Source organism: Pogona vitticeps, chromosome 9, assembly GCF_051106095.1.
Source record: "Pogona vitticeps strain Pit_001003342236 chromosome 9, PviZW2.1, whole genome shotgun sequence".
NCBI lineage: Eukaryota > Metazoa > Chordata > Lepidosauria > Squamata > Agamidae > Pogona > Pogona vitticeps.
The window spans coordinates 24,515,210-24,527,652 of NC_135791.1; the positions used below are offsets into that span (position 1 = coordinate 24,515,210).

At 49.8% G+C, this 12,443-nt stretch overlaps 1 protein-coding gene across 1 annotated transcript; it reads left to right on the forward strand.

Annotated features, from left to right (window-relative positions):
• Window positions 1-1,000: 1,000 nt before the first annotated feature.
• Window positions 1,001-11,187, forward strand: KPTN (kaptin, actin binding protein). Its single transcript, XM_072979978.2, has 12 exons — window positions 1,001-1,587; window positions 2,787-2,869; window positions 3,567-3,651; window positions 4,172-4,226; window positions 4,985-5,060; window positions 5,806-5,879; window positions 6,692-6,801; window positions 6,995-7,090; window positions 7,452-7,518; window positions 7,742-7,877; window positions 8,235-8,444; window positions 10,723-11,187. The coding sequence occupies exons 1-12, from the start codon at window positions 1,077-1,079 to the stop codon at window positions 10,861-10,863; spliced, it is 1,644 nt and encodes a 547-aa protein (XP_072836079.2). The 5' UTR covers window positions 1,001-1,076; the 3' UTR covers window positions 10,864-11,187.
• Window positions 11,188-12,443: the final 1,256 nt, after the last annotated feature.

Genomic DNA, 12,443 nt, shown 5'->3' on the forward strand with positions numbered 1-12,443 from the left:
GAGGACTAAGCAGTGCTGGCAGTGAGTAGTCCCAGAACAAGCCCAAATGCTGGGATAGCGTGGCGGGTCCTGACATGACACCTCCGTTGCCTGGCCAGTTTTGAGCAGTGTCGACTTTGCGCGGTGGGCGAGGCTGCCAGAGTATCAGGGTGGCGCCCGCGGCGGCTGTATTCCATCTGCTGAAATGTCTTGGTCCGCGCCATGATGGGACGATGCAGGGCCTCCCGATGTTCTCCACTTCAACCCTGGACTGTCGATGGCTGTGCGATGGTCCTCCTTGGCCGTCTCAGCTCCTGGCAAAAGTGCTGTCCAGGAACTGGATGGGTGCGTCGGTGCTGGCAACCCGGCAAGGCTGGTGGGAAAACCAGAGGGCTGGGTCCTCCTCGCATCTCCTGCCTTCCTTTTCCCTTCTTCCACCAGTTGCCATTTGTTATACAAAGATAAAAGGCAGGGCATCCATCGTTTCTTGCTGAGTAGATGATGCCACCAGGGTAGCCACAAGAAAAAAAATGCAGGGCTCCTCTACCTTTTTTAAGCCTGGGGGGGGGGAGGTGTTTCAGCTTGTGTCACTGGCAAGACAAGAGTTTCCTTTTTTTTTCCTATTGGAGATGCTGCCATCCTGATCTCATTTTCCAGCCATAGTAGCTGACATTTCTCTCTTTCACTCAACCCTGAAATGTACAGGAGCCCTGCTCTGGTTTTCACATGGCCACCCTCGCCCCACCATAGCTCCCAGCAGAGCCCAAGAACTGCTCCAGGAAGCAACCAGGACCTAATCTGGGAACCCCTGCAGCTCCTCCAAACCCCCAGGGCTCCTTATTTTCCTCTCAGGGGGTTCCTCTTCCCGCCCCGTGTTATGCACAAAAGCAGCTAGAACAGGAGCGGGGGGGGGGGGGAGAAGAAGATGGCAGAAGATGCCAAGGCGGCCATCTTGGAGCCGGGCGGCACCCGGGCGCCGTACGCGACGACGCGTCTTCCCCCCTCCCTTGTGTCGTCATCCGAGCCGCGCCGCCCGGAGCCAGAGGCCGCCATTCAGCCCCGAAGCGGGGGCTGCCCCGCGCGGTGCCTGCGTTGCCATGGAGCCTCCCCGGCCCTGCCCGCTGATGGAGGACAGCTTCACCCGCTTCTCCTCCCAGAGCAACGTCTACGGCCTGGCCGCCTTGCCCGGGGCCGCCCGGGGCGGGGGCGGGCGAGGAGAGCCGGTTCCTTGGGGGTCCGGGCAGCAGGGGCCCGAGGAGCTCGGCCTGAGGCCCGAAGAAGCGTCGGGCTCCGAGGGGCCGCGGGAGGCCTCGAAGCAAGGCCAGCCCGGGGGCGTCGGGGCGGCCGGGCAGGGAGGCCTGGGGGGCTCCCGGGGGACGCTCGGAGGGTCGTCGGTGGGAACCCCTTGGAGCCCCGGGGTGGCGGCGGCGGGAGGAGGAGGAGGAGGAGGCCCGTTGCCCCCCGGCCACGAAGGGGCGTCCCGGCCGGGCGGCCCGGGGGGTCTCCTGGCGGCCACCCTGAAGGGGAAGGTCGTCCATTTCCGCTACCAGGACCTGCGGCAGAAGCTGCGCCCGGTGGCCCGCGAGGTGCAGTTCACCTACATCCCCGGTAACTTGAAATCGGGGTCTGTGGGTGTGTGTTTGTGTGTGTTGTGGTTGCCGTTGATTTGGGGGGGCCTGTGCTGACCCCCACGGGTGGTGGCCTTGGGAACCGGGAGCCTCGGCCCCCAGCAGGATCAGACCCCGCTCAACCGATGGGGATTGGACCTCCCGTCATTCCTTCAGGGCCTGCCCTCCGGACACCGTGTCCTCCCGTGATATGTGTGTGTGGGGGGGTCGGTCGGTGGGTTGGTATTAATTTTTTTTTTTACCCCTCCTCTCTCCTCGACTCAAGACGGCGTACGAACAAGGAAAGATAATACTGATCAGTTGAAAACAAAAGGGGTTTCTGTGGCGCTGAGCATCCTTGAAAGACCAGTATTGAAAACTGCTAGCAATGAATGAAGTGTCATCTTAACCTCATGATCAGGCCGTATTAAGGCCAAAAATCAATTATACAGTTTTTTAAACTCTTGAGACACAGAAAACACAACAAATGGGAAACAAGTAGTACTGGACTCACAATCCAGTCCAAGCAGTAATGCATAACAATCTGCCTAAAAACCACACACAAGAAGCTGGTTACTGAAGGAAGGCTTGCCTGAAGAGTTACGTATGTGTCGTGGACCTTTTTAGGGGCGATGGACGCTCTTCAGAGACAAGGACCAGCATAGAAGGGGAAAGTGTAAATAAAGAGATGGGACTTAGCAGGCCTTAATTCAATGTTTTTCTGGATCTGTTTGGGGGGATACAGTTAAAGCAGTAAAAGAGGCGTTCTTCAGCTGCTTCCATGAAAATGGAAAGATCCGTGATAAAATAACTGAGGTTACCAGTTGGATTTCCCCCCAGGATTTTCCTTTCCTTCCTACTATCTCCCCGCAGAGGATAAAACTCTCCCACCTTGAATGTGGGTCATTGACTCTGTGCTGTGTGTGATGGATATAAGCCATTTGTCTTTTCTCTGTATGAAAGTTGGCCCAGCTGCTTTTATTTCGCAGCCCCACTGCATTCGGAAACTATAAGGGCAGTTTCACATCTTATTCAGGGCAACCCCTAAGCTGCAGCTTAGTCTGAAAATTGTCATATGGCAGGAGAGTGAGAAATACCGCCTGGCTCTGTCCTCACAAAAGTGAAGAAATATAACTGCAAACTGTTCTTGACAGTGTTACCAGTTCAGTTCAATTGCTCTTGTGTGTCTCTACTTTTCAGTTGATGCAGAAATTGTCTCTATTGATACTTTCAACAAATCGCCCCCGAAAAGAGGATTAGTGGTGGGGATTACATTCATTAAGGTAGGTGGTTTTCATAATTTGTCTAGTTCCACATAGAAAGAGGGCCCCCTTCTCCATGAGATCAGTACGTGCTGATTCATTTACCCATGGCCTGATAATATTAAAAGAAAAATCCTAGAAATATATATTTCTAAAGATGACATTTTCAGAACTGGCCACTACAGAGAGCCAGAGACTGTGCTATATATAGTGTTCACTATTAAAATAGTGTTTGCTATAATCTGTGGTTTTTCAGCATCACGAGGGGGACGGGCTTGGAACTGATCCCCCACAGATACACAGGTCCTAGTGTGTGTAGAGCTGAAAGATGAACCCAGTGTTGGCCCTTCCTTCCATTTATCTGCTTTAGCAGAGACATAACAAATGGATTTAGCCTAATTTTTGTAGGTTGGCAGAAAATGAATATGAAAGTGAGGAGCCTGCTGGGGATGATGGGGGTTTTCATCCCACACAATCTGGAAGGTGCTAGGTTGGGAGAGGCTGCACCAGATGGAGTACTAGACTAAAATGACGTGAGTTAGCAGGACCTCAGTAAACCAATACATATTTAGTTTGCCTTGATTCAGTGGCTCGACTCTGGTTAGGCTTGACAATTGGCTTTATTCCATCTGAGCTCTCGTGTATGTTCCTCTTTCTCTGAATTTGGTGCTGTGAAACAGCACAGCGGTTTGCCTGCTGTTTTTTCCCATCGCCACAGGATTCTGGAGACAAAGCCAGCCCTTTCCTTAACATCTATTGTGACTATGAGCCAGGCTCAGAATATAACCTGGATTCAATTGCGCGTAAGTATTTGGTACCTGTCTTTCTCAACTCACCCTGTTTTTCTGTCCCTTTAGTCCTCTCTGGTCTCTTCTTTCAACCCTGACCTCTGCGCTCCCTGCACCTTGGAAGTAAGGAATATCAGAAGAAGTGGGAAAATCTTCCCAAATGCAAGAGTTCCAAGGGCGGAATTTGGGGAGTGTGCTTTTTCTAGAGCAGAGTGACGTTCAGGATTGCACAGCTGGAAGATGAAAAGTTCCAGTTAGTTACCCTCGGGCATGAAACTCTTGGCCTCCAGAAGCCATATTTGAAAGCCTAATAGAAAGACTTTTGAAGCCAATTTTTTTTCTGAAATCAAGGGGATTAGAAGCATAAAGTCTTGAAAACAGATTATCCCAGAATTCTAATTTGGGTAGTAGTTGTGACAGCTATGACTTCATTTTGATCTGGAGATAGAATCCAGGGGATGCTTTCACAAAGGGCATGGGAAAAGGACCCCATTTGATATTTTTTACCCTTAGTGTTTTCCCACTTTCTCTTCAGAAAGCTGCTTGAACCTGGAGTTGCAGTTTACCCCTTTCCAGCTCTATCATGCAGAGTACGTATGCAGTTCACAGTTTCCCACCTTTGCACAAAAGCTTGCTACATCTCCCAAACATCAGTTTTCTTTCCTATTTCATCCTCTAAATTTGGGCCATTAAATCCTTGACCGATATTAGATGAGTCATCACACTTTGGGCTTGGAGAAACTTTTTTGTGTTTTGGTAGAATCCTGACATTTCCCCCAACTCAAGCTGGGCCCAAAATCATATAGACCTAGGATTAACACATTCTACAGGGAGACATTTGTTCTGAGTGCTAGGAGTGAACAGAGCCCTCAACTGTGTATAGAGTTCAGGTCACTGCACCTGAAAAGGGATATTGTAGAACTGGGAAAAGCCCAGAGAAAGCCACCCAGAATGATCAAGAGACTGGAGCAACTCCTCTCTAGGGAATAGTTACGACCCTGGAGCTGCTTATCTTAGAAAAATGGAGAGTAAGGGGAGGGATAATTGAAACATATGAGTTTACGCAGGATGTGGAAAAGTCAGATGGTTTTCTCCTCTTACTAGAAACCGGTTCATCTAGTCTTAACGGTGGGAGATTCAAAATGGGTACCATGAACTGTAGAATACAGTATAGCCAGCAGATGCTGGGAGTTGTATTCCAAAGCAGCTGAGGGCCAGTGGGTGTGGGAAGACCGCCCTCAACAGAGCTTTTGGTGTGCATAACGTATTTTGAGCACAGTGTCCTGTTTGTGTATATGAGAACGTATGTGTGTGTTACCATCTTAAAAGATGGCTTCTCTCACTGCAGAGTCCAGGTTGGGGACCAGCCAGAAACAGTCTTCCTTCTGAGTGGTAATGACCCAGCTATTCACCTTTATAAAGAGGTGAGTTCACTAATCTTGTGTTTTGTTTCGACTGTCTTTCCTCTATAATGCTGGAGTCTTGCCTGGAGAACTGCTGGCTGTCCCTCCTGGAATCTTTTTTTATTCTTCAATTTCCCCTTGCTTTTCCACCTGGAAGGGGGGTCCCTAGTCGCTGTGTTTAGTTCTGATGAACTGTGCACCAAACATTGATCGGTTCAGCGCTTGAGAGGCTTCCAGTATGTACCCTGATCCCAAGATGCAGGTGCCCTGCGCACGTTCCCCCCCCTTTGCACCACCCAAGATGCAGGCGACACGAAGGCCTGTCTGAATCCGTCTGCCCTTGCTGTGCCCTTTTGCCCCTTAGTCCTGCTTGAATGAAGGTCGGGGCAGATAATTCTGGACGAGCTTGGGCCACCCATGAAAGCCCTGCCAGAGCGTTTTCTGGAGAAAGCAGGGAGTTAGCATGCCCTTTATCTACTAGCCTTGTAGCTTGGACAGAAAGGAGGTTTGCCAGAAAGGAAAAACTGTGTCTGCTGGCCTTGCAGCTTCAGCTGAGTTTGAAACAGAAGTGGTTCTTGTTTTAAAAGGGCTTGGTATTGGCTAATGCTTGAAGGGGGAGCAGGAAGCACCCTGTTAGCAATCTGCTAGGTATGTGAGCAGTCTTGCATGTGATTGCAAAGATCTGGCACACCAGCCGCAGCTCTCCAGACAGGATCTGGCTAAGTCTGAAGTTACGATTTAGCTGTGTCACTCTCTTTTCTTACAGAATGAAGAGCTGCATCAGTTTGAGGAGCAGCCCGTGGAGGACCTCTTTCCTGAGCTTAAGGAGCTCCCAAGCAAGTAGGCAGGCTGGCTTTTTTAAAAAAAAATTAAGACTCAGTTCTGTAGGAAATAGAGTTTGAGAGAGCTGCTGGGACGAGGGTGGGTGGTATCCCAGCGTGAGCTTATAGAAGCGAGGCTTCTCTCTCGACATTGCATGCATGTCGCCTTGAGCAACGACCCATGCATCTCGTTCACATTTCCATTTGTGGCCCAGAAACTGGGCCTTAGTAGGAGGAGGAACTGGCTGGATAGCTCTGTTGCTTTACATCTCCGGCTGGAGAGGTTGGGAGTTTGATTCCCACACTGAGCCTCCTAGGAGAAGAGCCAGCTTGTGTAACCTTGGGCAAGCTGCACACGGTCCCAGGGCTGCCTCCAGAAGAAGGGAAGGCTTAAACTACTTCTGAGTATTCTCTGGAAATGGTCATCATAAGTCAGAATCGACTCAATGGCAGATTATTATTATAGGAGAAAAGCCAACCTCTGTGGCTGCATGGTTGCAGAGCCCCCCCGTCCCCCGCGCCCCCCCCCAGAAGAGAAGGGACAGGGGAACCACTTCTGAGCACTCTGTACCTAGAAAACCCAGGAAAGAGCCACCATAAGCTGGAATCTGCCTTGATGAAAGGCAACAGCATGTCAGTGGAGCGGAAACCCCAGCTGGCCCAGCAGGGCCATTGCGCTCAGGGTTACATTTTGCAACTAGCGGTGTGATGACTTGCACAACGAAGGCTGCGTCCTGCCCCACCTCCGAGAATGTGCAGCCCCTTCCGCCGTGAGTTTTGTACCCATGTGATGCTCTCCCCAAACACACACCCGTGTCTCCTTCTCCGCAGCGTCTTGTGGCTAGATGTCTACAACATTCCGAACTCAGGCCGGCGCATCACCGCCTTTGGCTGCCAGAGCGGCTACATCCGCGTCGCCCACGTTGAGCCGGCCAGCCGCGGTGAGGCTCTTTTTTTTTCTTTTCTTCCTCTTCGTTTTAAGCGGCTGGTGGGACTCGGCCATGCAACCGCTGCGGACTTCAGCAGCAGTCAAACCATTCCAAAGCGCAGGAGAGTCCCGTGTCCTCCCCCCCCCAGCCCCAGCCATTGTGGCCTCGCTGACTGCTGCCTCTTCTCACCCCCTTGCCCTCACAGTGGTGCTGCAGAGCTGGAGCATCCAGCAAGACGGTCCCATCTCCAAAGCCCTGGTGTTTGCCCTGCCTGGCGATGACAGCCTCCCTTTGGATGATGGTGAGACATGAGAGAGGGCAGTGGCTTGGCCTAATCTCAGGCCAGGCATGGAGGACGAGAGCCTGACTTCCTTAAGACTCAGCAGCATTCATTTAGCTGCACGTATGCTTAGGCCTTCTGTTGACCTAAATTAATTAATTAATTGCCTTTATATACCGCTTTTCCTCCAGTGAGTTCAAGGCGGTATATGTATAAACCTCTGTGGTTTATCCTTCCTGCAGCCTGATAAGGGAAGCCAGACCAAGAGGGTCAGCGAATGGCCTGAGGCGACCCAGTGTGCTTTATGTCTCACTGAGGACCAGAGCCTGACGCTTCCAAAGCCCAGTCCGACGCCCTGACTGCTTTCCTTTCCTCCGATCAGGTAGTCCTCGCAACCAGATCTACAACGTCCTAGTCACCAGTACGATTGAACTGTCGGTTGTCTACAGGTGAGCAGAGAAGGTAGAACAGAGTGTGGGCAAAGCTCTCCTTGCTGCTCTCTGCTGTTTTCTTTTTCTTTTTTTAAACACAGAGTGTGGTACAGTTACTTTGAGTCACACCAGGACTCTCAGAATACTTCCAGATCCTCCATGTTGTAACTGCAAAGTAATAATAATAATTTCCCCAAGTTTTGTTTGTGTGACCGTTTGGTGCTGCTTGTTTCCTTCCCAGAAACGTGCTGCAGAACGGCCTCGAGGACCAGTTGATCCTGCCCCTGAGCGACCAGTACGACAGCGTGCTGTGCGCCCTGGTCACCGACGTCAATTTTGACCGTGAGCCCGAGATCCTGCTTGGAACCTACGGACAGGTGGGTGGCGGGACCTTTGCCTCCCTGATGGCCGAAGGGTCCTGACGCCACTGATGCTCTGCCCCGCACCCCAATGAATCCATGCTGACGGTCCCCCCCCAAGAAAGCGTCTGTAAAATTGTCCTTTGCCATTATTCCAAAGGCATTTCTCTCCTGCAAGCTTGCATTTTCAGAAATGAAGCAGAAAGTCATTTGAAGCGGAATGTGAAAAAATAAACATGCTTTTAAAGGAGGCTGAAGCCCTTAGGAATCATGCACCAAAAGCCACAGATAGTGTTTTTTTTCCCTCCCTCCTAATGGTCAACTGAATAAATTTAGACTCTCTCAGGATAAAGCAGCACCTCTTGTTCTTTTTAGGAACTTCTGTGCTACAAGTACCGAGCCCCGAAGGCTCACGTTGCAGGAGCAGTGGAACATCATCCCTTTGGCCAGCCTGAGGGGGAGTTTTACATCCTCTGGCAGCGCACCTTCTCCAGCCCCCTCCTCTCCATGGAGTACGTGGACCTGACCTGCGACGGACTCTGTGAACTGGCCGTGGTGTGCCTGAAGGGGCTGCACATTCTTCAGGTTTGTGGAGGTGGGGAGGGGACCGGGGGGGCAGAGTAAGCCCATTTCACACACATCAGCCCTCCCTCCCCCAGTTCACTGCTTTCAGTTCATTCATCCTGTTTTAATTTCTTTTTAAAACATGAAAGCCTAAACCCACCTGGGTAGCCCCAAGGAGAACAGACCATTGAAGCAGCTTCCGAATGGGGAGTCAACACTCACGTAAATACCACTGTTCCAATGGACCTGCTCTCATTGAAACCCCCAATTGGACCTGGGCCTCCGTTCCAGAGTCAGTATCCTACTCCGCTTACGCTGAGCAGAAAGCGCTGCCAGTAAAGTGGCTGAAGTCCTGTTGCTGAGCTTAAGGAAGTTTGTAACTTCCTGTCCATTCCTAATGGGCAAATAATAAATCCCGGCTGAGATTCTCAGGGATGTGTGGGCGTGCACCAAACCAAGGTATGTGCACGGCATTCAGAATTGCGGCAGGGACCTTTCAATTGCCGAAATGGACTCAAAGCTATGCATTTTCTGATTCAAAGCAATAGGATTTGAAACAGTCACCTAGAATTACGGCAAGCCTTTTCGCTGCGCAGAGGGTGATCTTCGTAAAGAAAACCATCCCCTGCTCACCATTGACGGGAACTGTGCAAGGCAGTGCCGTCCTGCGTCACTCTGCAGGTGCGGCTTCTCGCTCAACAGAAGAGCTCGGTAGCACGCTGCTCTTGGTCTGGCCATTAACACCACAGAGAGCAGCTTAATTTCCCCCTGGCCCAGACAAGTAGAACATGAGCTACACCGTTTTTCTGTGTATCTCTGAAAGGAATAGGGTTAGGTACTTGAAATTTTAAAAAACAGCCAATTCAAGCTGAAGATTCTGGGAAGAGGCATGTAAAGGTCTGCCTCTCCCCGAGGACATCCGTGCTATCAAGGCTTCTGCCCGGCCCGCTCTCCAAGACCGAACAAAACGTGATTAGAAGACTCATAATAAATTAAAGAGGTTATCCTGAGTAACTTCTAATCATTTTTAATTCTTTAACCTCAGCACGCTGGCAGGAAGCCCAGATCCCCAGGTGTGTGCGGAGGATCCGCTAGAAGCTGCCAACTTTTGCTTTCCATGATGCTTCCGTTCTCTCCTGTTTCATCCTGAGCTCCGTCCTGACTTTTCCTTCCACGACGCTTCATTTTACAGGGAGCCTGGACATAAGGCTTCCCTGAATGGGGCAGGCCTGGCCCTGTTCTTGCAAAGAGACCGAGCATTGCTTCCCTGCGCCTGCTTTGTGCATTTTCCGTAGAAAACCCAAACCAGCCACCTTCACCTTCATGCACACGCTGCCACCTTTTTTTACCACTACGCCCTGGCAAGTCACAGCTTTTAAAAGTAGCTTCTGGTGGAAGGAATATAATACAGTGGGACCCCATATTCATGGGGGAATCGGTTGCGAGCCCTCCTGCAGATGATGGAAAACATGGGTTATAGCAAACAATGTTATGTTAGTAAACCCTGTACATAGAATGGTCTTGGGCTCCCTCTAGAGGCCAGCTCTGGTAACTTCATCTGTAAAAGTATATCTTTGGAGGATATTTCTTTGAATATTTTTAATATTTTCAGCCTGTGGATAAGTGAATCAATGGATATCAGTCCCACAGATAAAGGGAGTCCTACTGTATAGAAGGAAAAAAAACTTTGATGGTCGGGGGGGCAGGAAGAAATTTAGTTGGCAAGGCAGATGAGAAAGCTATTTCTTCAGCCAGTTGGTACAAATATTCCCATGTACCCTCTTAATTTTTTAAAAGCTTGTGCTCAACACCATGCAGCCCCCACCTCTGCTTGCACAACAAGCCGTTCCATGAGACGGGGACCTCTTGGCGGTGGCACAGCATCAGTGGGCTTTTTTCCTTCAGGATGCTTTCTTGGCTGCGGCAATATTTCGGAAGGCCATCTGAAGACTGTGCCATTTTGAAGCACTTTTAGAATGGCTACCATAAACAGAGCTTAGAAAATTGCTTTGTTCCATTACCTCTCCCAAAATCCTATAGGCTACATTGGGAGTTCTCATGCAAAAAAAGAGGAACTTCTCCAAGTTCTGGTTATTTTTGTTCAGTTAAAACAACAACAACACATAGTTTTGCTTTCCAGAACACCTTTAGTGTTGGATATACCGTTTATGACTTTCTAACCACTCTTTCAATTTATATGGTTTCAAATGGAGATTTGACTGCTTTGTGAAATCTGCTGGATGAAAGAATAAGGTATGAATTCTCCTAAATAACACCTACTTTTTTTCTCTCCTGGCAGCATAGTCTCACGCAGGCAGCCCAGTGCCTCTTGGAGAGGCTTCGGCTGAAAGTGGCTGAACAGGGGTTGTTGATCCATAACACTGGACAGCTTCAGGGGACCAAGACCGTAGAAGCTGATGGAAGAGAACCAAGGGATTGAAGAGATGGCCGTAAGGAAGAATGAGTTGAACCCAGACCATGGCACCATTCCAAAGGATTTTTCCAGTTCTGCCACGGAGGGAATATGGACCAAATTGGTCGAAGATAGAAGGCAGGATGCACTGGATAATCACAAGGGGCCCTACTGTTCCTATCTGCCTTTCAGGGTAGCTTACAGTCCCTGAACGGAAAGAGTTGCTTCTCAGACATGAGAAGTGAGCCTCTGTCCTGTGGTACCCTTCCAGTGGTTTGTCTCTCTTCTGCAGGAGCTGCCCTGAGACCAGCTTAGCCAAGAACTCTGTAAATAAACTTTGTATAACGAGCATCATCTGATCTCCATCTCTGTAGGGTGAACCAAAGTCAGCAGCAGCGTGAAAATAGCTGTTTTTGATTTATGTGAAAGTCTCCATTGCCTTTTCAGCCTCATCTCCTTGCAAAACAGCCTACATAATCAATAGCAAAAGTCATAAGATCATAGAATAATTGAGCTGGAAGGAGCCTATATGGCCATCAACTCCAGCCCCCTGCTCAGTGCAGGAATCCAAGTACCAAAACATATTTGACAGATGCTTGTCCAATTTTCTCTCGAATGTCTCCAGCATTGAAGCGTTCACCACCTCATGGAGTCATGAGTTCCATTGTCGTACTACTCTAACGGTTAAGAAGCTTTTCCTCCCGATACACAACCCAAATCTGGCTTCCTGTAACTTGAGGCCATTATTGTGTCTCCTGCACTCTGGGATGACCAAGAATAGATCTTGCCCCTCTTCTGTATGACAACCTTTCAAGTATTTGAAAAGTGTTATCCTGTCACCCCTCTGTCTTCTTTTCTCAAGGCTAAAAATGTCCAGTTCTTTCAGTCTTTCCTCCTAAGGGTTGGTTTCCAGCCCCTTCATCATCCTTGCTGCCCTTCTCTGAACTTGTTCCAACTTGTCAGCATCCTTCTTAAAGTGCAGTTTCCAGAATATTAAAATACAAGAAAACAAACCTCACTAAGCTAGTCAGAGCCTTAGCCCACAAATGTCACCGAACAGAGCCGCACTCTAATATTCCTGGCTGCTCAAAGCCAACATTCCACTCCCCATCCGGAGCCATGAGGTTTCCTTGGGAGTCCGTCCCCTTGAATCTCTTCCCTCGCTTCTCCCTCCCTCCTCTTCCTTTTATCCATGACATTCCCTTATTAAGCTAATTAGTACGAAAGGTTCTGCTGTCGCCCAACATCCGGAATTGGAAAGAGTTGTCTTGGATTGTGGAAAACCGCCGAGGAGTCAGCCTGGTGGACCCCCTGGAGGGTCACCAGGCTCTGTGTTCCAGTGCCCTCTGGCAGCGACCCCCAGTTTAAAAGTTGACCGATCCCAGTCAGACAGACTGAATTTGACCCAGACAATGGGTTTTGCTTCCAAGTAAAAACTGAAGCCAACAGGACGTGTTTTCTGGTTGAAAACTTGATCTTTTATTGTTCCATTGAAGTTTTTACTTGGAAGCGAAACCCATCAAGTTGTTTGGGTTTATTCAGTCTGTTTGACTGGGATGGGTCCACTTTTATTCTGCTCCCAAGAAAGTAGAAAGCCCCCCCCCCCG